The sequence below is a fragment of the Bombina bombina genome, chromosome 2 (genome assembly GCF_027579735.1).
Source record: "Bombina bombina isolate aBomBom1 chromosome 2, aBomBom1.pri, whole genome shotgun sequence".
Taxonomy (NCBI): domain Eukaryota; kingdom Metazoa; phylum Chordata; class Amphibia; order Anura; family Bombinatoridae; genus Bombina; species Bombina bombina.
The window spans coordinates 474,477,939-474,505,018 of NC_069500.1; the positions used below are offsets into that span (position 1 = coordinate 474,477,939).

The 27,080-nt window shown below is 37.5% G+C and overlaps 1 protein-coding gene across 4 annotated transcripts in view; it reads right to left on the reverse strand.

Moving 5' to 3' along the window:
* ACACB (acetyl-CoA carboxylase beta) overlaps positions 1-27,080 on the reverse strand; it is a 350,436-nt gene that overhangs the window by 83,069 nt on the left and 240,287 nt on the right. For 3 of the 4 annotated variants that reach the window (XM_053702121.1, XM_053702122.1, XM_053702124.1), the window contains 6 exons: positions 17,404-17,517; positions 16,748-16,861; positions 16,139-16,228; positions 14,552-14,670; positions 11,043-11,066; positions 395-532 (listed from right to left, as the gene is read on the reverse strand). In XM_053702121.1, coding sequence (XP_053558096.1) covers positions 395-532; positions 11,043-11,066; positions 14,552-14,670; positions 16,139-16,228; positions 16,748-16,861; positions 17,404-17,517 — 599 coding nt within the window. The remainder of the gene's footprint in view (positions 1-394; positions 533-11,042; positions 11,067-14,551; positions 14,671-16,138; positions 16,229-16,747; positions 16,862-17,403; positions 17,518-27,080) is intronic. The other variant, XM_053702123.1, reaches the window with a different exon arrangement.

Here is a 27,080-nt window from a genome sequence, read left to right on the forward strand (position 1 = left end):
TAAAGCATTATTAATTGGATTTTTTTTTAAATGATATGACTAAAATATATTTTTGTTTTACTAAACAATAGTTTCAAGATTTTGTCATTGAACTTATAAGTGAATTAATGCAGTACATGGTTTCTCACATAAGTTCCACGGCATCAATAAACATCTAACCAAAAATGCTTGATACAATGCTTGATACAACCTCTTTAAGAAGTCCATTGGTGAGTCAGGCACGTCACAGGTAAAGGAATCAAAGAGCAATAATATTAACTACTTGTGCATAATGAGTAACTGTCTCATCTAAATGTATAACAACTGACTCACTAAGGGTACATTACAGTGAATTATAGTATATGCATTGCACACACATTTAGAAAAGACACATAGGCTGGTGGTGTACACTCACCTGGTAAAGTATTCAAACTTGTCAAAAGCCACCATAACCCCCATCCTCTGGCAAAGCGGAGAAAAGCAGTTATCCATGAAGAGCTCACTGCTCTGGCGGTTTAGCTCAAGGTGAGTGGCACTGATTGGCAGAGACATCCTGTGAAGTGAAACATAAGTATATCATCTATAAACGTTCTAGCCTTCCTGAAATGCTTCCTGAAAAAAATTTAAAATGAGAGTGTGTGATTTTTTGTGAGTGATATTTTATCTGTTCTACTAATAATATAAAGCTATACCACAAAATAATTCCCAATAAATATCTGAACAAAATATTCTACATGTTGTGTCAGTCATAAAATGTGCATTTTAAAAGCCACTGATAAAGGTGGTCTGAAAGGGATCTCTGCTAATTAATGTGTTTTACATTTCTAGATTGGCAAAGTTGCTAGATGCTTAAAGGGCCATAATACCCAAATGTTTAAACACTTGAAAGTGATGCAGCATAGCTGTAAAAAGCTGACTAGAAAATATCTCCTGAACATCTCTATGTAAAAAAGAAAGATATTTTACCTCAAAAGTTCCTCAGTAGCCACCTCCCATTGTAAAGGATTTCTAAGCAGCATTTTATGTGTCTGTCCTGGGACAGCTGAAAGGATGAGCCTCGTGAACTCTCCTATTATTTCACCAATCAGGTAAAGGAAGCTTACTATGAAATCTCATGAGAGTTAAGTCAAATCTCATGAGATCACAGTAAGAGTTCATGACCTCAGCACTGCTGATGCCGATTGGCTGCTGTTCATTTCTTCATTTTTTTTATTTTTACCTGCAGCTGGGAGCAGGTGAAGTATAACTTTTTACACAGAACTTACTCTGCTGAGCTGAGGAGATTGTGAGGTAAAATATCTTCCTTTTTTACATAGAGATGCTCAGGTGATATTTTCCTGTCAGCTTTTTACAGTTATACTGCATCAGTTTCAAGTGATTTAGCATATGAGTATTATGTCCCTTTAAGTTTGAGTTTTTGCCAAGACTCAGCCATTGACCTACTAAAATGCTGATCACAATAGTTCATCCCATAGTGGTGGTCAAGATGAAGTCAAATGGTTAATAAATGACTACATGTGCTTCTTTGCTAGTCATTCTGTAAAAAAATAATAAAACAATATTTTTAAATCACAGTTAAAGGGACATAAAACACAAAAATATAATTTATGCTTACCTGGTAAATTAATTTATTTCATGTTGGTGAGAGTCCACGATCTATTACTCCTGGGAATTACTCTTCCCTACCACTAGGAGGCGGCAAAGATTCCCAAACCCCAGGAACGCTATAAAACCCCTCCTACCTCACTCGCAACTCAGTCTGACATATAGTCAAGCCAAAGAGGTAGGAAAAAATCAAGAGCGAACAAATAGGTGCAGGGAATAAAGATGAGCGTAATTAAAAACCAACACCATTAAAACACAGGGTTGAGTCTCGTGGACTCTCACCACCATGAAACAAAATAATTTATCAGGTTTTCTTTTATATAGGTGGTGAGAGTCCACAATCCATTGCTCCTATGAACAACAAATTCCTGTCTGATAGAGACAAAAGATACAGCACGAGGAAAGAAAACTAGTCCTAAGAAACTGCCTTATCCTAAAAAAATAAGAAAAGGAGGATCACTTAAAAGAGCAGATAATTCAGATACTTGTCTAGCAGAAGATATAGCCAAAAGGAACAACATTTTCCAAGAAAGAAGCTTAATATCTACTAAATGCATAGGCTCAAATGGAAGAGCCTGCAAAACATTTAAAGGACATAAAACAAATTAGGATAGACAAAATATAATAATATGTACTTTAATTACTTTACCTGCAAATGTATACTGCAGTGCCTCGCCATTAACCCTTTCTTTTAAGTTTCCGAATTGTACAGCTCCATTCCCCCCACACAATTCCTTCTATGGCTGTATCTATATCTACCTTTGCTTTGGGTAGAATGCAGAAGTAGACACTAATTATCTGCTGGAGCATGCCTAGAAGCAAATAAGCTGCTGTGAAATACAATGCCTGTGTTTCTGTACCTAAACACTGATGGGGTGGATCAGACTACTCCAGACAGCATGGCTATGTAACTAATTTTGCTTATTTAAAAAAAAAAAAAAAAAATACTTGCGAGCAACATTTTTTATGCAAACTATTTTTACTTAATTAGCCCTTTTAGGATATACACAGATCTTAACATGTTTTATGGCACGTTAACACCAAATTAAGATTCCAGGGAGTATAAATTAGCTTGGTTACAAGTCTTAATTCATGCCAAAACGTGAACAAAACCATGAATGTCAGGAAGATCAACAATCTTCCAATGAAACAAAACTAAAAGAGCAGAAATCTGCCCTTTCAAAGAACTGCAGATAGGCCCATATCCAAACCAACATGTAAGAACTGCAAAATTCTAGGAATTCTAAAAGAATACCAGGAAAAAACCTTGATACATACACCAAGAAATAAAAGCCTTCCAGACCTTATGATTAATCTTCCTTGTCACAGGCTTCTTACCAAATCCCGCAAGGCCAAGCAGGGACAATCAGAATTACTGATAATTCCTCTAGTCTTATCTGGAATAAGAAGCAGAGGAGGAAACAGATAAGCAAGCTGAAATCACCAACAAGCTATTAGACTGAGCATCCAGAAACTCCGCCTGAGGGTCCCTGGACTTCGCAAAGTACCTGGGAAGTTTGTTGTTTAACCAAGACGCCATCAGATCTATTTCTGGGAGACCCCAAAGACCCACAATCTGAATGAACACATCCTGGTGACGAGACCATTCCCCTGGATGTTAAGACTGATGACTGAGAAAATCTGCTTCCCAGCTATTCCCTTAAAGAAAATGTACTGTAAAAAATCAACAACAATTGGCTTCTGCCTTTAGGAGAATTTGAGACACTTCCCTCTTGGCTAGGGAATTGAGGGTTCCCCCTTGTGCTGTCAGAGACCCCCAAACAACTCCCTAAATTAAATTATTGCATTTGTAGTGTTCACAGTCCAGGACAAGCAAAATAAGTCCCTTGAATAATGAACTGAAGTCAGGGATTAACTTGTTCTGTGATCCGGAAAAAACTTTGAGACATCAGAGTATGATGCCTGAACCACTGACAAAGCTAAATAGGTCTCATGTGAAATTGAGCAAATGGAATTGCATCTGTAGCTGCAAGACCTTGTACTTCCATACAAAGAGCCACAGAAGGAAAAGAGAGAAACTGAAGGCTCAGGCAAACTGACACCAAAATAACCTTTGTCTGAGGCACCAAAGAACTCTTTGGAAAATTGATCTTCCAACCATGCTGTTGAAGAAACAACAACAGTCTGTTGGTGTGAGATTCTGCTAAATGAAAAGATGGAGCTTAAACCAAGATATCGTCCAGGTAAGGGTACATTGCAATACCCTCAGATCTCATCACAGACAGCAGGGCACCCAAAACTTGAAGAAATACTTGGAGCTGTAGCCAGACCAAATGGTAGAGCAACAAAAAAGGCAAACCTCAGAAACTGAAAATGTTCCTTGTGAATTTGAACATGAAGATAAGTATCCTTGAAATCTATTGTGGACATAAACTGGCGTAGCTGAACAGAAGGCACAATAGTACCAATAGTTTCCAATTAAAAGAAGAAATTCTGATAAATGTGTTCAGAGTATTTAGATTCAGAACTGGTTTGAAAGTTCCCTCCTTCTTTGAAACAAAGAAAATATTTGAACAGAATCCCATCCCCTGTTTCTGCAAAGAAACTGGAGCAATCACTCCAATAGTATCTAGATCTGAAACTAACTGAAAAAAAGGTGTGGGCCTTTAAGGTATTCCTTGGAACATTGGACAGAAAAAACTTCATTGGGGAGGCCTTGTTCTGAAAGCTATCCAATAACCCTGAAAAATTATATTAAAACCCAGGGATCTGGAACATACTGGAACCTAGCCTCCTGAAAAAAAGACATAACTTGCCCACTTCCAGAGACTCTGGATCGGGGACCACACCTTCATCCAGACTTAGAAGTAGGGTGGATTTTTTGTTTTGTTTAGGTTTGTTCCAATTAGCATTAGGCCTCCAGGCTGGAACAGAGGAACCTTGCTTCTAAGAGGAGGAATTAACTTGCTGTTCCTTGATCTGACGAAAGGAACTAAAACGATTGGAAGCTTTAGATTTACCCTTGGACTTCTTGTCCTAAGGAAAAAAAGCCCTTACCTCTAGTAACTGTAGAAATTATAGAATCCAAATCAGAACCAAACAATCAGCAGACTAGGACTTTAGCTATAAAGCTCTTCTAGAAAGGACTGCCAAGGACATGTTCTTGACATTAATCTTATTAATGTCAAATACAGCATCACAAATAAATGAATAAGCACTCTTGAGCAATCCTAAAAGAAACAAAAAATCTTCACTGGCAGAATCATTAGAAACCTGCTTAGAGAGACTAGTTAAAAAGCCGATAAAAATAAAGTAGGAGACAAGTAGACTCCACCTGAAGCCTGGGTAGCAGTTAGCTGAGAAGGAGGGGTGAGCAAAACTATACTGTTAAAAAGGAGATTAGGCCATCAAAACCTGACATGAGCATACTAAAAGGGCATACATGCGCTAACCTAACTAGACAGCCGATGCGCAGAAAAAAATGCCGCTGTGCGTGAAAACCCCCAATGTGTGCAATCCAGATAGCATATGTGCGCTATGCCAATGCACACAGAACTTAACAAAACGCTGTAAAAAAAAGTAAACTGAACCCTGCTCGGCAAAAAAAAAATGTGTGCAAAATATTTAAAGGGGAATAACAGTTAGTTAATTTTTCTCTATATATAAAATAAATATATAACTATAGTTGCCCAAACAAGGCTAAACAGTATCATATAAATAAAAATATACTTACCAACAGATACTAATCTACTAGTAAAAAAACAGTATAAAGCCAAACCAGTACTGAAACATATCAGCAGAGGTTATGGAATATTAGTAAATTGTAGATCCATAAGAGGAGGCAAACTATGGAAGATTTGTGGCAAAATTTCCCATTAAGGGGAAAAAGAGCCCATACCTCATATACATTCCTCTGACAAACACTGCATTCTGAGAGGAAAATAGGCCTCAACATAGACTGAAAGCCCCTCTCACTGAAGAATCATATGCACATCTTCATTCTTTACCTTCCTCCAGCAGAGGCATAGACAAGACTGAGTTGCCAGTGATGTGGGAGGGGGTTTATAGAGTTCCTGAGGTTTGGGAATCTTTGCCTCCTCCTAGTGGTAGGGAAGAGTAATTCCCAGGAGTAATAGATCATGGACTCGATGAAATACTTTTTTCTTTTGTGATTCAGAAAGAGCATGTCATTTTAAAAAAAGTTTACAATTTATTTCTATTATAAAAGTATCTTCATTCTCATGGTATTAGATGAAGCTAATCTAAATAAACAGACTGTATTTTTAGCCCTTAGGTGGGTGGGTATGCCTAACCTATGAATGACAGCAACTAGGCATAAGAGAAAAAAACAACAGATAGGAGGAGAGGCAAAATGTAAAGCGATCAAGCACTAACCAAGATGAAAAATACTATGTGAACCTGCATGTACTGTTGCCCAAAATGTATACTTCCCCTTCTGTTTTCATCATGGCAGTACATACATACAAATATATATATATATATATATATATATATATATACATACATACATACACACACACACACATACACACACATATATATATATATATACCTGTGTGTGTATATATATATATATATATATATATTTTTTTTTTTTTTTTTCTGAAAACACAATTATTATTTTTTAGTCTTCCCAAACTGACATTCCATTTTCCACTTGGAGTGGTACAAACTTTTTGATGAATATAACTAACTACAAACCAATCATGAGTAGCTTCAAGTGCTGTCACAACACAATGTACGATAATCCCAATAACTTTGTTTACGCAAATGAGATATAACCCCTGCAGAAAAACTACAATACAAAATAAGAGTCAGTATGTATTTATCTTGGCTTTATCATGAAAAAGGAAACAATTATTACATATTAAATATAGATTAATAAAGCACTGCTAGAAGATTAGCGCAGGGCAAGCATATACCAACTCAGAGTAGTTACTGAAAAACCTTACTCAGAACCTTGCCCTCAAGAGATTTCTAGACACATTAACACATTTTGTAGATTCTAATTATTTGTCAAAAATATACTTCATATTTTCTGTTACAAATGTTTTCTTCATTTTTATTATGTGGGAGAGAAAATCTACTTGTCTAATCATCCTGGGTGTATTGACAAATAGTTGCAGCATAATGTAGGGAACTTTGACGCTAAATCTTATCCTTACAAGCAAAGTTGGCGACTATCAACCTTTTAATGAAGTTCTCTATATAAAAAAAACCTAACAATACCACACACTAATATTTTTGTTTCAGCCATGATGGATCAACTGATTAGTGTAATCAAGTAAATATATTCTTTAAATAGTATGAAAATTGGCAAATATGGATTAGATGTCAGAAGATTCTGTAGGGCAGTTTCCTAGACCTACTGGTTTGTTTCTAGACTCGTCTGATTAAGGTTTTAAGGTTGTTTACTAACACTCAATTGTTAAAGGGACAGTAAAATCAAAATTAAACTTTCATAATTAGTATAAAGCAGCGTTTCCAAACTCCAGTCCTTAGGACCCTTAACAGGCCACATATTATATCTTAACTAGAGCACAGGTGAACTGATCAGCTGATGGGTGAACTGATTATTTCACCTGTGCTCTAGTTAAGATATAATGAATATGTGGTCTGTTAAGGGTCCTGAGGACTGGGACACACTAAGATAGAGCATGCAATTTTAAACAACTTTCCAATTCACTTCTGTTATCAAATTTGCTTTGTTCTCTTGGTATCTTTTATTTAAGAGTAAAACTAGTTAGGCTCATAAGAGCTCAGGAGTGTGCACGTGTCTTTAGTACTCTATAGCAGCAGTATATATATTTTTTTAAATATTTTTATTGAGGTTTTCAGCAAGTACAATAATATAATCATATACAACAAATATTAGGAGTATCATATTGCTAGCTGTTACATTATGAAAATATCTTAAAGTAAAATCCAAAACAGCATGAATGTTGAAATATGCATTGAAGTTAGAACCTCTTTTTGATAAGTATAATTTCCTCCAATAACACGAGGGACCACTCATGGATCCTGATAAGTTTAGTGTATTATACAGGAGGAATTCTTTCCTATGAATAAGTAATGTAGTAAAATATGTAAGTATGTTGCGTTGCGTTCATTCAGCTTGTAAAAAGGCAAATGCTGGACAATCTTGCTAAACTCAGAATGGCAACAAAGCTCGATGTTATGTTGAACTGCAAGATTTAGTTATAAGGAAGATAGGTATGGTGCGGTATAAACTAGATAAACCGCGTATTTAGTCCTCCTAAAGAAGGAGGTTTATTATGTGAGGGGGGAGGAGGTGGTAATTTGGGTATGGTAAGCAAAAGACGCCTCTGGACAACCTCTAGAAATGCCAGAGTATTGTATATGCGAGGGGTTAAAGTTGGGGCAAATAATTGAATATAAGTGCTCTCCTAACACCTTTTAACATAAAGGCCTGAATTCAGCCTGCCATATCATATTTAACTAGTTAAGGTAATGTGAAAAACCAACCGCACAAACTCTAGCTTTTAATTGTGGGGTGTGGATAATGCAGTGTATTTTACACTAAATCTGGACATGTGTTAGCTAAGGTACTAGTAAATGAACGGGGCGAACAGAATAAAGGTGACATCCACCAACAACAGGAGTCTTCAATTGGCACTGAGGAATAGGGTAGTAAGTGGGTTACACAAGTTTAAAACAAAATGTAAATAGATAAATGCGAGGGTAATTAATTAAACCGTTAAATATCTCCCCCCTGAATAAAAAGGTACTCTGTCACATGGATGTGGGCCCACCACCCAGGAACAGAAGGATCATACCACTAACGTATATATATATATCTATTACCAAGGGAGAGGAGAATATGAAATACTATAGCTTAGATTTAAGTATGTGCATATGACACCCTAACCTAGATGGCTAAAATTGAAAAGTGAGAACACTCTCAGTCCAGACTCCAGCCCCCAGGTCTATATGGTGGGACTTACAATATAGTATAAAGTTAAGCTCAAGTTGAATAACCAAGGATAAATAAGCACAAAATTAACAGGCTTAATTATAGTAAGATATACCAAATAGCTTGAATGTGCTGTGCTTAAATTCTTCATTAAAGCCTTGTCCTATACCAGATCTAGAGAATAAGTGTTGGTTTCAGAACTGTTTGGTCAATTGACTCTAATATTGCAAAACATGTTTTCTGTTGGGCTACATAGGTGTTCACTGAAGGAAATACTTGTAACTGAAATCTTTCATAGTAGGCCTATACAGTGGCAAACAGAGACTGGGAAATAACTTCTCTTTCACACAAAATATCTGCAGGCTTACCAATTACATAGCTAGACTGTCTGCCAAAATTTAGTCTGAACCTATATATAAACAGCAGAGGTTTATATTTCTAGAGAAAGTATATAACTATAAACAAAGTAGACTGTAAAATGCTTTACCATCATATATCTATGGAACCTATAGGTACATTTTAAATATAAAACTTAGGTTAACTTGTAAAACATGAACAATGACAGTGATCAAACTTGCATATAAGAAACATTAAGATGGGGTAATTGTCCGTATCTAATATGTTGTTCATTATCACAGGAAGCAGTCTACTGTTAGCGTGATTAACCTACTTCATGATAAGTCAAGCTCAGTGTAAATATCATGCCTTGTCGATCACAAAGAAACGTTCCCAAAGAATGCAAATGTCCGTGTTTGGGCCATGGTGTCTCTTTAGTAGCAACAATTCCTGCAGATTTGTGGGATATCGCACATGCAACCTGTACAGGAGTCTCCAACTGGCCAGATCTATGCAAAAAAACATGTTCAATGCCAGCGAGCACGCCAGGTGTTGAAGCGCCCTGTGGCAGAGCTACCCCTAAATTTAACAGTCTATCCATATTTTGAGCCACCGCCGGGCCACATAAAGGAGAACTCACTTCCGGCCATCATCTCCTCCTGACAGGAACACAGGGACTCCAAAAACAGACCTCCTGAGGCAGTTTCATACCCTCCCTGAGGTGCGCATGTAGTTATGGCATCGACACCAACTTGCTGCAGAAAATGCAAGGTTTTTGTAGACTGCATTGGACGCAGTATCAGGGCTGAAACTAGTGAGGTAAGGTCCGTCTCAAGGTTCTGAAAGTGCTCATCTATGAGTCGACGTGTAGACAGCTCCCAGTCCTCCATATTGATACTGCACCCCGAGCACAACAAGCAAATTGCCTGCCGCTGTACCTAGAGATGCAGAGTATAAGTGGCTATTTAGGTCTAGGCATCCGGAAGATGGTAGATTGTAGTCCACTGGTTCTTCAATCGACTTTAAAGGGAGTGGGCCAGGCAGTTAAAATGGCGATGCTAACCGTGTGACGGAGTTGAAGGGCTCAAGCTTAGTGTGCAGCCTCTGCATAGAGCTCCTGTCTGTCTTGCGCTCCTATGTGAGTGCCTATGGACACTTGGATGGCATAGTAGGGAAATTGAGGCTTATAACATTACGGTATATTCCATATTTTAGCCCAAAAGCCAGAAGCTCTGCTCAAACACATCTATCCTCTTCGGCAGTTGGCTCCGCACCCCCTGGCAGCAGTATTTTGCAATATTGACTAACAAAGCTACAAATAATGTTGCAAAACACTGCTGGCATAGAATACTAAAGACACGTGCACACTCCTGAGCTCTTATGAGCCTGACTAGTTTTACTCTTCAATAAAAGATACCAAAAGAACAAAGCAAATTTGATAACAGAAGTAAATTGGAATGTTGTTTAAAATTGCATGCTCTACTATGTAATTAAAGCAAAAAGAGTTTTTAATATGATTGCCTAGACTATCAACTCCTAAGTTATAGGAGATATACAAGAGGATTTGGTATTTTTCTGTCCTCTTTTGTTTTTCTCTGTCTTTTTTACTTGGGATGAAAAGTATTTTGTTTCAGTAATGTGGTATGGTTCCAAATCAAAATGAATGTATAATTATGATCAAATATTGTATTTTTGTTTCCACTTTATAAAATAATTAAAAAAAAAATTGCATGCTCTATCTGAATCATGAAAGTTTAATTTTGCCTTTACTGTCCAAGTGGATTTTGATACAGGGAACAAAAGATTCATGTCAATAGCTGCTTCCCCCAAAGGATGAGTATTATGTAAAGAGTTGAGATTATAGCTAAAACTGTGAAAAAGTATGAGTTAACTTAATTACGCAAAAGAGAAATTGACAAATTAAGATTATGCCTCACTAATTAGCTTGAATAATGTTATAAAGAAATACCTGCCCCTTTAAGTAGCTAATAGCAAGTAAAGAAGCAAAACAGCAACTGATAGATCAACCTAACCTTACTAACAATAAGATTATAAAGGTACCATAATTAGGAGATGAAGCCTAATGCACTTTGCCACAGACAGCTGAAAAGCAATAGTTAAATGCACAAATGCTAGTAACATTGGAAGAGATTTGACTTAATGAAGATATTACCCATGCTATACAAGAGGAATTCTGCACCCATACCTGCTCAGTGTTGGGCTGATCTCTCTGTAATTAAATTGGCAAATAATAGGATAGTGAGTATTACGTGGAAGCTCATATCAAACTTTACATTCTTAAAATGATTTATACATAAAGACCTATCAAGTTTGAGTTGTCTGAGTTAATTGTGATGTGTAGATATGATTCTTCTTACTTGGAAAAAAATGGGTAGTAAAAGTTTCCAGAGACATGGAATTAATGTATTAAAGGGACATGAAACACAATCATTTTCTTTAATGAATCAGACAGATCATACAATTTTAAACAACTTTCAGGTTTACTTCTATTATCTAATTTACTTCATTCCCTAGTTATTCTTTGATGAAGAAGCCGCAATGCATTACTGGGAGCTAGTTAACACATTGGGTGAACCAATAAGATGACGCATATATGTGCAGCCAAGAGCACAAAGCAAATTAGATATGTCAGTTAGAAAGTTGTTTAAAATAACATGCTCTATCTGAATCATGAAAGAAATTAAATTGGGTTTCATGTCCCTTTAAATGTAACTTTGTTCAATGTGCGTAAGCTATTTGTGTAATAATTGAAATACCTGCACAGTTTTTACATTAAAATTAAAATGTATTCCTTTGATATTTATTATTCTGCCCTGTGTTTTTCTTAACTTTTTAATTAAAAATACACAAAAAAATGAAATACAGAGAGCATTAGCTCATACAATTATTTATAGGCTGCATAGCCCAAGATATTGACCTAGATTCAATAAAAAAAAACAGTTTATTCATATTTTTTTTCATTAAGGTACGTGGAGTGTTAACAAATATCCAGAACAAGTAGTGGAAAAAAGTGATACACATATCCTTGATTTTATGCACTATATTATTGTTTTTATCATAGATTTTTTTATGAACACAAACGAATTAAAAAGAAAAAAAAATTCCCTCTAAAAGCCAGTTTACTTTAAAATATACAACAAAAAAATGAAAACAGAAATAATTAAGATAAAAAAACAAAAATAAACAAGACAACCTCATCAATTTTCAAAAAGACAGAAAAGACCATGAGACAAGATAATTTACAGGGAGAATAGAGTCTTTATGAATTGTGCATGCTGGGTTAAGGTGTAGGCGTAAAATTCTTGGCACGCCTCTCTAACGCCCACAGCCAGCCCCTGCAGAACCCTTTTATTCTATCCAGAGAGACTACGTCACCCTAACAAAACAAGCACAGAGCTTAAAATTTCCACTAATCTAGGACAAGTAACAAAATGCTGTGGGTGAGTAAAAAAAAGTGACCTTTTTCCTATTGTTTACATTGTGTGGACTAGTGTATTTTTCTTCTGGCTAGTGTCTTTTTCTTCTGGACTAGTAACTTTTCTTCCCTGACTAGTAAACTATAGTGATATTTTTCCACCTCTGGACATGTTTTTACAATTATAAACATTTACATTAACCCTTTGGCAAGCATATTTCCTACATGTTGCAGTTGTAATTATTTTTTTCCAGGTAGTGGTTCTCATTTGATGTGTGAGACATCATGGATTGGGCACCTTTTGCAAGTATAGACGGTAAAGGGACAGTAAAGTCAAAAAGTTTCACGATAGCATGTGATTTTAAACAACTTTCCAGTTTGCATATATTATCAAATTTGCTTTTTTCTCTTGATATCCTTTGTTAAGAGTAAAGCTAGGTAGGCTGATAGAAGCTCAGGAGTGTGCACGTGGCTTTAGCACTCTATAATAGCAGTGTTTTTAGCGATGTATAACCCAGCAATAAACAATGTCGCAAACACTGCTGCCAGATTGCTAGAGACACATGCATGCTCCTGAGCTCACCTAGGATTACACTTTAATAAAGGATACCAAGAGAACTGAGGTTAATTTTGACTTTACTGTCCCTTTAATGGCAGGAAAACCCACTGCCAAAATGCTGGGGAAAAATAGATGAAGCAATGCTCAATGACTTTCAAACATTATCATTACAAAAACATGCATTTAAGAATCTAGGTTAATATGCGCTATAGATGTGTCCCCAAGATTATGCATCAGCAGAGCACTCAGTTCAGTTTTAGCTATTAAAGGGACATGAAACACAAAATCTTTCTTTAAGGTTTCAGACAGAGTATACAACTTAGAAAAAACTCTCCAATTTACTTCTATTATCTAATGTGCTTTGTTTAATTAGGATCCTTTGTTGAAAAGCATACAAAGGGTAGGTTCAGAGGCAGCAATGCACTACTGGGAGCTAGCTGCTGAATGGTGGCTGCACATATGATGTCTTCAGCTAGCTCTCAGTAGTCCATTGCTGCACCTTCAACAAAGGATAGTAAGAAAATAAAGCAAATTTGATAACAGAGGTAAATTGGATACGTTGTCTAAAATTGCATATTCAATCTAAATTATATATTAAAAAATGGGGTTTGGTGTCCCTGTAAGGTAGCACATAAATTGGAAGTAATACATTAAAGTCAATGCATTATATCAAGGGTAGTATCAACTTTGTTTATTAGTTTTCAGATAACTAATCTCCTCTGGAGATTAAATATGATGGGAAAGCTAGACTAGTACAGCTATGTTTACATTTTCAGCTACGTGATAAACAGGAATAACTACAAGCTCCAAGGTCAGAGCATTTTTCATGTGTTTTTGTAATAAGTATTGCCCCAGAGCAGACACACAAATTGCCACGTGTAACACAATCACAACTCTTTTGCAAATCCAAGTCTTGATAATTCATATAACTATATGGTATCATATTATTGCACTTTCTATACTCTGCAATATGATAAAAGCTTGTAAACTCTGAAAATAATACATCCAATAAATAGTGATGGAATATAATGATGATTTATCCAGAAGAAATCAATTTAATATTAAAGGGATGCTAAACCAAACATTTTTCTTTAAATGATTCAGACAGAGTGTGCAATTTTAAGTAACTTTCTAATTTACACCTATTGTAAATTTTACTTTGTTCTCTTGCTATCTTTATTTAAAAAGCAGGAATATAACGTTTAGGAGCCAGCCCATTTTTGGTTGAGAACCTGGGTTATGCTTGCTTATTAGTTTGCTAAATGTAGCCACCAATAAGCAAGCGCTATCCAGGGTGCTAAACTTAAAATGGGCTGGCTTTTAAGCTTACACTCCTGCTTAAAAAAAAATAGATAGCAAGAGAACAAAGAAAAAATGATAATAGGAGTAAATTAGAAAGTTGCTTAAAATTGCCTGCTCTATCTGAATCATGAAAGGATGGGTTTAGTGTCCCTTTAAGCTAATTTTTATATATCCCTGAGTGTTGGTTCCTATCTATATTTGTATAGGTTTTGTGCTGTAGTTTAACAGGCTGAATGCCTTTAGTAGGCTTGACAACCTCTGTATGCTAATTCCTTAGTGTCATATCCGTGCAGGAAGCAGAGAACAGGACTATCAATAGCCAAATAGGAGAAAAGCTATTTTTTCCCAGACAAATAAGCATATCCCTGAGTACAGAACAAAGCAAAAGATGCAGCATAAAGACAACTCGGGAGATTACCTGTTTGGGTGAGATGAGGGCAGCATAAACTGGAATTCCACCACACGGGTGCCGTCCTGTAACTGGTGATGCTGCAAGCTGTTCAGTTCATAGGCAATATAGCCTCTCCTTACGTACACCTGGAGGAAATGCATTTGCTTATATAGTTATTCCTTTCATACATATCTACTCATAATTGTACTGCTTTCTATACCCAGACAAAGTTTAAGGGGATATGAAATCCGACATTTTTCTTACATGATTCTTGATGATTCATGATGATTTTTGCAAGCCTGCAGGAGGGAGGGTCTAATAGCGCGGTCTTGACCCACACTATTATACCCAGACAATCCCTTAATGACCAGCGATGTTAAGGGTACGTCACAGTCGTTAAGGGGTTAAAGTAATTTATTTGCATTACAAATATGCTACTGCATTGCAAAAAAAAGTATTTAAAACTGTCCTTTTGCTAGCAAAATATGTGTTTTGCAGTTTAAGGACACACCACTTAATAAGGCTTCAGTGTTTATTCACTTTATATATAGCTGGGACCAATTAGGGATGGATAGAAATGAGCTCTTGCATATATCTAACAATCAATGTGCAACATGTAGGAGGGCAGGGGGGACAGTGGAAAAACTACAATTTACAAATTTAAATAACAGGAAAAGCAAGTAAAATAAATAATGTAAATACACTGCAAATTTGTTTCATTATTCATGATTAACCCTTTTATAAGGAAATACAATTTTTAGTTTGAAGCCACTTTAAAGGGATAGTAAAGTCAAAATTAAACTTTCATTCATGATTCAGATACATCAAGTCATTTTAAAGAAATGTCCTATTTACTTCTTTATCAAATTTACTTGGTTCTCTTGGTATTCTTTGTTTAAGAGCAAAGCTAGGTAGGCTGATATGAGCTTAGAAGCATGCATCTGTCTTTAGCATTCTATGGTAGCAGTGTTTGCAACTATGTATAATATTGTTATAAACACTGTTGCAAACACCATTTGGCTAAAGACACGTGAACGCTCCTCAGCTCAGATAGGATTACTCTTTAACTAAAAAAAAAAAAGAAAAAAAAAAAAAAAAAGAAAATAACAAGAAAACTAAACAAAACTGGTAAAAGAACTTTTGTGGAAAGTTTAAAATTTCATGCTTGGTCCAATACATTTAAGTGAAATTTTTACTTTACTGTCCCTTTAATGGATGTATTATTTCTCCGATTTACAAACCAAGACACTTTAAATAACACTGCAGCACTTACTCTTGCAGTTTATGGTGCGAAATATTATTTTGCAGTCAACTATAGGAGGACATTTGATACATCACAGTCCTAAAAAAGGTACATAGTGACATTTTAAATGTAAAAATATAGAATACACAGAACCTAACACAAGTGATATTGCTGGCTGGGCCCCATTTCCAAGGCCAAATCTTTGTAGCTATTTATAAGGCTTGTATATATATTTTCTACATTTACCACTGTATATTATCTGTGAAGTGGTATATATAACTTTAGCTGTAATTGAGTAATGACCTTAAAAAACACATACATGTTCATAATATGTGTCTGGTCTAGTCTGCCTTAAATAAAACACTCATTACCTCTAGTGCAGCCATTCTGACCACCTGGTTAATATGATAGAAGAAATTTGGGAGGACGTCAAAGATTGAAGTCTCCGAAAGGATTAGTTTCTGAAAACAAAATAAAAAAATACAAAAGTTATGAGGCACCGGATGAAAATAGTCAACTTGTGCTGCACATTCATAATATGTGTAAAACATTTTACTGCATGAGGGGTAGATTGTGACTAATCCCTGGCTAAATTACCTGAGAGATGCTAAGCAAACCCTAGTTCCCAGCGGTTAATAAACTAAAAACCTAAAAGTTAATCACAGTAAAGAGTTATTGATTCTGAAAAATGCAGTGAGATGTCAATATTACCAAGATTGAAAAGTACTATTATTTTAACATTAAAGGGATCAACAAGTACAAATAATGAAAGCAGATTGAACATTTATTCTATATAAAATGATGACCGAGCATTTGTATCTCCAGTGTTTAAAAAAAGTATTTATATAGTTAAAAAACATACAATTGGAATCACATCGTTACTTGATAATGTCAAATAAACCTTTACTTGATATGAATATATCTGCAATTTGTGTTCTAAAGTACCTGTGATTAATAAGAGCTGCTTTGTAGACACTTACTTTGAGATTTTCTGGGCAGAACTGATGTCCATATAGATCAATAGCCGAAAGGAAGATGGATTCTACTTGATTGTGTCTCAGTTCATAAGAGGGAAGATGGGAAGCTATCAGAACCTGTTGTAGAGAAAAATGTAGTAAACATCTATACAAAAGGGTTGAAATTGTCTGTCTAGGGGAGGATACATCTACTCTAATGAGTGTATTGGATTCAGAGGTCCAATGACTTTAAAGTGGAGTTGGTTGTGAAAGGTAGCATCTCAGTCAATACACATAAAAAAGTAAAACATAAAACACTTGGTGATATAATTTTGTATGTTCCTACTATCCAAGGACAACTGATATAGAGTTTTCTATTTTCTACCTTTTTACAGGCCTGGTCCTTTTCTGTACCCATCTTCTCTAAGTCACACCCACTCCTTACTTTCTTATTGTCTACAGAATGTCTGACACCTTCCCCCAGAATCTATATCATAAGTCTATCATAAAACAACGCATGTACTCTCTGATTCATACGTTGATTCTATTTAAATTGCATCTGCAAGAGCAGTAAGTTAGTTTAGATTTTCTCATGGTAAGTTAAATCAGAACAAGGTCTGGTGAAACAATAAAGTAATATGTATGGTTTCTGAACATGTTTAACACACTAGCTCTCTTACCTGTCGTGCTCTTAGAGCAACTTTTGAGTGCTCTGTCTTACTAAGCTGTGTCAGCTCATTAAGAATGGTCATTAGCTCATCGGTAAGAGTAGGATCTCGTCCACAAAGCTGATCCTGTAGGAAAAATTGTAGCTGTCAGGTAACAGGAGAAAAACAAGATTTTTGCACTTATTGTTAAAGCAGCCAATGATTCTAGACACTTGAGATGATTATAAATCAACCATTTAGACAAAAGAACAACCTTCAAACAAACTGTTCTCCTGCCCGTGTCACTTTCCCTCCAGTTTTATAGTTTAGCCAAGTAAAAGAACAGCAAAGCAGGAATCTAGACTGAAATAAATAAGGAGTTGCCTTTCATTTGCTGTCATTTAGAACATGAAGAAATCACTTAAAGGGACAGTTTACTCAAAAATTTTCTTCCCTTTAATTTGTTCCCAATGATCCAATTTACCTGCTGGAGTGTATTAAATTGTTTACAAGTAACTCCTTTACCCTTATATTGGCATTTGAAATTGTTAATTTAGCATGTGGTATCCCCACCTATTCTGAAAGTTTGTGGCCGCGCGTACCAGCTATAGATAAGCTTTGTAAACACAGCCAGCAGAAGAAATTACACTCCCAGTGGGATATAGCAGAGATAAGGTAATAAAATGTTGATTTTCCATTGTTCTCTCAAAGTATTGGTGATTGTTTTAAGGACAGATATAAGATAAAGAAGCAGGTATATGTACACAATGTGATACAGTAATAAGATCTGATTATATCTACAAGCTCAACCTATTTTATTAGGCTGTGGCTTCAAAACACAAAATCAGAGCTTTAATATACAGAAATAAACCTCAAAAAGCTAATTTTCATACATTTTTTACTCTGCAGTTGGTAAAAAAAGCAATTGTAAACACATTAAGGGAAAAACTATTTTACAGTATACTGTCCCTTTAAGTACAACTATCAAACCTTTATAAGAACATTATCTCCTTGAATGGTGCAAAGAGGGACTTGAGACTACTCCAGCTGCCAGGTGATTTATAACAATGACAAATACCTTTTTTTGGAGGCATCAAAAAAAAAAAAAACACACTCCCCTCACCACAGAAATATATAATAGAACCATAAAATAAAACCATATAATAGATCCCTTTAACCACTGGTAAAATAAGTGGTTTTGTGTCATATTTCTCAAGTCATTTTCATAGTAATAACAATCACCTGGCAACAACTGTTGCCCTCATTTTGTTTTGTTGGGTTCAAAGTCACTTGATTCTCTAAACAAATACAAATCTCTGCTATTTTAATAAATGGGGAGCTTAAGTGAGTGTAAAAATTGCCAATATGTTGTGAACATCCATATCGGATGATTTTGTTGACATCTAAATGTAGTTGTGTCTGAAATATGTAGGAAATAATAGATATTTATCATGAATCTTACAATATAGAGATAGAGTGATAAAAAAAAAAAACATTTGCGTTTCATATGGCAGTTATTTGAAGGGAAAAAACAACATGATATGATAACTAACAGAAAAAAACCAATCAGCTTTAAATGTTTTGAGTGCAATACACTTTGGCACAGTGATGAGAAATGGCTAAAAAGGCTAAAAAAAAGTTATTGTTTTTAATTTCCTCCATTTAGAAGGTGGCATTTAACTTTGTTTAGTTTTTTCTTAAAAAAAAACTGATGTCCCTTTCAGGCGTAGCAAGAATTTTTTTTATATATAAATCAATATAAATGTTTGCGTAGAAAATTAGCACATCTAGGCAAGTTCCCCGCTTGCGTTTCCCCAGTAAAACTCCACATACATTGTAACCAATGTACAAGAGGATTCTGGGTAAGATATGCAAATTAGATATGCAAAATCTCAGGTTTTTGCTTCAAATACTGTTTTAACACAGCGATCCCTTAACAGGATTATTGCAACAACACAGAAATCACTCACTAGACAAGCTTGTTTCGTTCTTTTTGGAACTCGTCAGTAGCTTGTCTAGTGAGCGATTTCTGTGTTGTTGCAATAATCCTGTTAAAGGGACAGTCAACACCCATGGTAACTTAAGGCCATGCCATAGATCCGGAATAGAAGATGCAGCTACACCGCATCGATATTGATGAGCTCTAACGGTATTTGAGTAATCACCAAAAATACATAGGCTTATTCATTGAGAATATGGCTGCCAAACTCCTCCCCCTCCTCCTTTATCCCCTTATCTGAAATTTTCAGATGCTCGTTCATTTTTTAAAGGGTGATGGTTCTGTTTTGATAATGCGCATGCGCATTATCTTCAGCACGCTCGCAAACCAACCGAGGATGTCATTGCGATTGGAGGATTCAACTAAAAAGAAGGATTATACATAATAGTGGGGGGAGTTTGGCAGTCATATTTTCAAGGAATAAACCTATGTATTTTCGGTGATTACTCCAATACCATTAGAGCTCATCAACATCAATGCGGTGTAGCTGCATCTTCTATTCCGGATCTATGGTATGGACCGCGGGTGTTGACTGTCCCTTTAAGGGATCTCTGTGTTAAAACAGTATTTGAAGCAAAAAAACCTGAGATTTTGCATATCTAATTTGCATATATTACCCAGAATCCTGTTGTACATTGGTAACAGTGTATGTGGAGTTTTACTGGGGAAACGCAAGTGGGGAACTTCCCTAGATGTGCTAATTTTCTATGCAAAAAATTATATTGATTTACTTTTGAGACATGGAGGATTTTAATCTCAGATTTTTATCTCCCCCATAATTTTAATAAATTTTGATTTAATCCTGAAATGATCTTACCAATGCAACAACCAGAAATCTATCTCCTACTGACGAGTTCCAAAAAGAACGAAACAAGCTTGTCTACTGAGTGATTTCTGTGTTGTTGCAATAATCCTGTTAAGGGATCGCTGTGTTAAAACAGTATTTGAAGCAAAAAAACAGAATTTATGCTTACCTGATAAATTACTTTCTCCAACGGTGTGTCCGGTCCACGGCGTCATCCTTACTTGTGGGATATCTCTTCCCCAACAGGAAATGGCAAAGAGTCCCAGCAAAGCTGGCCATATAGTCCCTCCTAGGCTCCGCCCACCCCAGTCATTCGACCGACGGACAGGAGGAAATATATATAGGAGAAACCATATGGTACCGTGGTGACTGTAGTTCGAGAAAATAATTCATCAGACCTGATTAAAAAACCAGGGCGGGCCGTGGACCGGACACACCGTTGGAGAAAGTAATTTATCAGGTAAGCATAAATTCTGTTTTCTCCAACATTGGTGTGTCCGGTCCACGGCGTCATCCTTACTTGTGGGAACCAATACCAAAGCTTTAGGACACGGATGAAGGGAGGGAGCAAATCAGGTTACCTAAACGGAAGGCACCACAGCTTGCAAAACCTATCTCCCAAAAATAGCCTCCGAAGAAGCAAAAGTATCAAATTTGTAAAATTTGGCAAAAGTGTGCAGTGAAGACCAAGTCGCTGCCTTACATATCTGGTCAACAGAAGCCTCGTTCTTGAAGGCCCATGTGGAAGCCACAGCCCTAGTGGAGTGAGCTGTGATTCTTTCAGGAGGCTGCCGTCCGGCAGTCTCATAAGCCAATCGGATGATGCTTTTAAGCCAAAAGGAAAGAGAGGTAGAAGTCGCTTTTTGACCTCTCCTTTTACCAGAATAGACAACAAACAAAGAAGATGTTTGTCTGAAATCTTTTGTAGCCTCTAAATATAATTTTAGAGCACGGACTACGTCCAAATTGTGTAACAAACGTTCCTTCTTTGAAACTGGATTCGGACATAAAGAAGGTACAACTATCTCCTGGTTAATATTTTTGTTAGAAACAACCTTTGGAAGAAAACCAGGCTTAGTACGCAAAACCACCTTATCTGCATGGAACACCAGATAGGGCTGAGAACACTGCAGAGCAGATAACTCTGAAACTCTTCTAGCAGAAGAAATAGCAACCAAAAACAAAACTTTACAAGATAGTAACTTAATATCTATGGAATGTAAAGGTTCAAACGGAACCCCTTGAAGAACTGAAAGAACTAGATTTAGACTCCAGGGAGGAGTCAAAGGTCTGTAAACAGGCTTGATCCTAACCAGAGCCTGAACAAATGCTTGAACATCTGGCAGTCTTTTGTGTAGTAAGACAGATAAAGCAGAGATCTGTCCCTTTAGAGAACTTGCAGATAATCCTTTCCCCAAACCTTCTTGTAGAAAGGAGAGAATCTTAGGAATTTTTATCTTATTCCATGGGAATCCTTTGGATTCACACCAACAGATATATCTTTTCCACATTTTATGGTAAATCTTTCTAGTTACCGGTTTTCTGGCCTGAACCAGAGTATCTATCACAGAATCTGAAAACCCACGCTTCGATAGAATCAAGCGTTCAATCTCCAAGCCGTCAGCTGGAGGGAGACCAGATTTGGATGTTCGAATGGACCCTGAACAAGAAGGTCCTGTCTCAAAGGTAGCTTCCATGGTGGAACCGATGACATATTCACCAGGTCTGCATACCAAGTCCTGCGTGGCCACGCAGGAGCTATCAAGATCACCTAGGCCCTCTCCTGATTGATCCTGGCTACCAGCCTGGGAATGAGAGGAAACGGTGGAAATACATAAGCTAGGTTGAAGGTCCAAGGTGCTACTAGTGCATCTACTAGATTCGCCTTGGGATCCCTGGATCTGGACCCGTAGCAAGGAACCTTGAAGTTCTGACGAGACGCCATCAGATCCATGTCTGGAATGCCCCATAATTGAGTTATTTGGGCAAAGATCTCCGGATGGAGTTCCCACTCCCCCGGATGGAATGTCTGACGACTCAGAAAATCCGCCTCCCAGTTTTCCACACCTGGGATGTGGATCGCAGACAGGTGGCAGGAGTGATCCTCCGCCCATTGAATTATTTTGGTCACTTCTTTCATCGCCAGGGAACTCCTTGTTCCCCCTGATGATTGATATACGCAACGGTCGTCATGTTGTCTGATTGGAACCTTATGAATCTGGCCTTTGCTAGTTGAGGCCAAGCCCTGAGAGCATTGAATATCGCTCACAGTTCCAGAATGTTTATCGGGAGAAGAGACTCTTCCCGAGACCATAGACCCTGAGCTTTCAGGGATTCCCAGACCGCGCCCCAGCCCACTAGACTGGCGTCGGTCGTGACAATGACCCACTCTGGTCTGCGGAAGCTCATTCCCTGGGACAGATGGTCCAGGGTCAGCCACCAACGGAGTGAATCTCTGGTCTTCTGATCTACTTGAATCATTGGAGACAAATCTGTATAGTCCCCATTCCACTGTTTGAGCATGCACAGTTGTAATGGTCTTAGATGAATTCGTGCAAAAGGAACTATGTCCATTGTTGCAACCATCAACCCTACTACTTCCATGCACTGCGCTATGGAAGGACGAGGAACAGAATGAAGAACTTGACAAGAGCTTAGAAGTTTTGACTTTCTGACCTCTGTCAGAAAAATCCTCATTTCTAAGGAATCTATTATTGTTCCCAAGAAGGGAACTCTTGTCGACGGAGACAGAGAACTTTTTTCTATGTTCACCTTCCATCCGTGTGATCTGAGAAAGGCCAGAACGATTTGTATGAGCCTTTGCTTTTGACAGGGACGACGCTTGTATTAGAATGTCGTCCAAGTAAGGTACTACTGCAATGCCCCTCGGTCTTAGAACCGCTAGAAGGGACCCTAGTACCTTTGTGAAAATCCTTGGAGCAGTGGCTAACCCGAATGGGAGGGCCACAAACTGGTAATGCTTGTCCAGAAAAGCGAACCTTAGGAACTGATGATGTTCTTTGTGGATAGGAATATGTAGGTACGCATCCTTTAAATCCACGGTAGTCATAAATTGACTTTCCTGGATAGTGGGTAGAATCGTTCTAATGGTTTCCATCTTGAACAATGGTACCCTGAGAAATTTGTTTAGGATCTTCAAATCCAAAATTGGTCTGAAAGTTCCCTCTTTTTTGGGAACTACGAACAGATTGGAATAAAATCCCATTCCTTGTTCCTTTATTGGAACTGGGTGTATCACTCCCATCTTTAACAGGTCTTCTACACAATGTAAGAACGTCTGTCTCTTTATTTGGTTTGAGGATAAGTGAGACATGTGGAACCTTCCCCTTGGGGGTAGTTCCCTGAATTCCAGGAGATAACCCTGAGAAACTATTTCTAGCGCCCAGGGACCCTGAACATCTCTTGCCCAAGCCTGAGCAAAGAGAGAGAGTCTGCCCCCCACTAGATCCGGTCCCGGATCGGGGGCTACTCCTTCATGCTGTTTTGTTAGCAGCGGCAGGCTTCTTGGCCTGCTTACCCTTGTTCAAGCCTTGCATCGGTTTCCAGGCTGGTTTGGGTTGTGAGGCATTACCCTCTTGCTTAGAGGATGCAGAATTAGAGGCCGGTCCGTTCCTGAAATTGCGAAAGGAACGAAAATTAGACTTATTTTTGGCCTTGAAAGGCCTATCTTGTGGAAGGGCGTGGCCCTTTCCCCCAGTGATGTCTGAAATAATCTCTTTCAATTCTGGTCCAAATAGAGTTTTACCTTTGAAAGGGATGTTAAGCAATTTTGTCTTGGATGACACATCCGCTGACCAAGACTTTAGCCAAAGCGCTCTGCGCGCCACGATAGCAAACCCTGAATTTTTCGCCGCTAATCTAGCTAATTGCAAAGCGGCATCTAAAATAAAAGAGTTAGCCAACTTAAGTGCGTGAACTCTGTCCATAACCTCCTCATATGGAGTCTCTCTACTAAGCGAGTTTTCTAGTTCCTCGAACCAGAACCACGCTGCTGTAGTGACAGGAACAATGCACGAAATGGGTTGTAGAAGGTAACCTTGCTGTACAAAAATCTTTTTAAGCAAACCCTCCAATTTTGTATCCATAGGATCTTTGAAAGCACAACTATCTTCGATAGGAATAGTAGTGCGTTTGTTTAGAGTAGAAACTGCCCCCTCGACCTTAGGGACTGTCTGCCATAAGTCCTTTCTGGGGTCGACCATAGGAAATAATTTCTTAAATATAGGGGGGGGGACAAAAAGGTATGCCGGGCTTTTCCCACTCCTTATTTACTATGTCCGCCACCCGCTTGGGTATAGGAAAAGCGTCGGGGTGCACCGGAACCTCTAGGAACTTGTCCATCTTGCATAATTTCTCTGGAATGACCAAGTTGTCACAATCATCCAGAGTAGATAACACCTCCTTAAGCAGTGTGCGGAGATGTTCTAATTTAAATTTAAATGTCACAACATCAGGTTCAGCTTGTTGAGAAATTTTTCCTGAATCTGAAATTTCTCCATCTGACAAAACCTCCCTCATGGCCCCTTCAGATTGGTGTGAGGGTATGACAGAACAATTATCATCAGCGCCCTCCTGCTCTTCAGTGTTTAAAACAGAGCAATTGCGCTTTCTCTGATAAGTAGGCATTTTGGATAAAATATTTGCTATGGAGTTATCCATTACAGCCGTTAATTGTTGCATGGTAATAAGCATTGGCGCACTAGATGTACTAGGGGCCTCCTGTGTGGGCAAAACTGGTGTAGACACAGTAGGAGATTATGTAGTATCATGTTTACACCCCTCATCTGAGGAATCACCTTGGGCAATTTCATTATCTGTGGCAGTACTGTCCTTACTTTGTTTGGACGCTATGGCACAATTATCACATAAATTTAAATGGGGAGACACATTGGCTTTCATACATATAGAACATAGCTTATCCGAAGGCACAGACATGTTAAACAGGCTTAAACTTGTCAACAAGGCACAAAAAACGTTTTAAAACAAAACCGTTACTGTCTCTTTAAATTTTAAACAGAAAACACTTTATTACTGAATATGTGAAAAAGTATGAAGGAATTGTTCAAAAATTACCAAAATTTCACCACAGTGTCTTAAAGCATTAAGAGTATTGCACACCAAATTTCAGAGCTTTAACCCTTAAAATAACGGAACCGGAGCCGTTTACAAATTTAACCCCTATACAGTCCCAGCTATAGCCTTTGCTGAGACCCAACCAAGCCCAGAGGGGAATACGATACCAATTGACGCCTTCTAGAAGCTTTTCCAGCAAATTTCAGATCCTCACACATGCATCTGCATGCCCTGTTCTCAAAAAAACAACTGCGCAGTAATGGCGCGAAAATGAGGCTCAGTCTACAACTAGGAAGGCCCCCTGACTGGAAAAGGTGTCTAACATAGTGCCTGCCGTTTAATAAACGTTCCCCAAGTTTATAAATGCGAATTGTCAGCATAAATATGAATAAAATGCCCAAATAAAGCAATCGATTTAGCCCATAAAAATGTCTACCAGTTTTTTAGCCCATATTAAGCCCTTTATTCTGTTTGTTTGACTAAGAAAATGGCTTACCGGTCCCCATGAGGAGAAATGACAGCCTTCCAGCATTACATGGTCTTGTTAGAAATATGGCTAGTCATACCTTAAGCAGAAAAGTCTGCTAACTGTTTCCCCCAACTGAAGTTACTTCATCTCAACAGTCCTATGTGGAAACAGCAATCGATTTTAGTTACTGTCTGCTAAAATCATCTTCCTCTCACAAACAGAAATCTTCATCCTTTTCTGTTTCAGAGTAAATAGTACATACCAGCACTATTTTAAAATAACAAACACTTGATAGAAGAATAAAAACTACATTTAAACACCAAAAAACTCTTAACCATCTCCGTGGATATGTTGCCTGTGCAACGGCAAAGAGAATGACTGGGGTGGGCGGAGCCTAGGAGGGACTATATGGCCAGCTTTGCTGGGACTCTTTGCCATTTCCTGTTGGGGAAGAGATATCCCACAAATAAGGATGACGCCGTGGACCGGACACACCAATGTTGGAGAAACCTGAGATTTTGCACATCTAATTTGCATATTCTTACCCAGAATCCTCTTGTACATTGGTAACAGTGTATGTGAAGTTTTACTGGGGAAACGCAAGCGGGGAACTTGCCTAGATGTGCTAATTTTCTATGCAAAAATTTATATTGATTTACTTTTGAGACATGGAGGATTTTAATCTCAGAATTTTATCTCCCCATAATTTAAATTTAATCTAGTACACCAAAAATTATAACAAAATGAACATATATCTTTAAATTAAGTGATCGTATGATATATGTCTGTTATGAGGGGGTAACTTGTCCCTCGAGCATAAACGGGGAGACTATAAGTACTGCTGCAGATCATTGCCATTTTTCATGGCTATCTTGCAGGTGCATGAGAGCCATTGAAAGGGACTTTTGTCCCTGTAAAGGGTCTTGGGGTTGAGATACTGGTATATAATTCATTCCCTCTAGACTCAACTTCAGTCCCTGCAGCCAAAGAACTTGTTTCCTAGGATATCATCACACATGATAACATCAAGGAGAGTTCCCACAGCAGCTGGTGACATTTAAGGAGGATGGAGTCTCCTTTCCCGGCTGCAGTGCAAGGTGATCACCAGGACCCCCCAGAAGGATAAAGAGGATGACAATAAGGTGTTATACTTTGCAGTTTAGGGATGATTTGGACATGGAAGTCAAAATGTAAAGGGATGGTAAATAGTATTTTATTGTTGCTTTTAACAATGCATTAAGCAGTAGGTTATACTTAACAGAAATCATTGTAATATGTATTTTTCATCAGATTAAAAAGGATTTTACCTTTTATTTCTTATTTTTAACTTCATTGATGCAGTG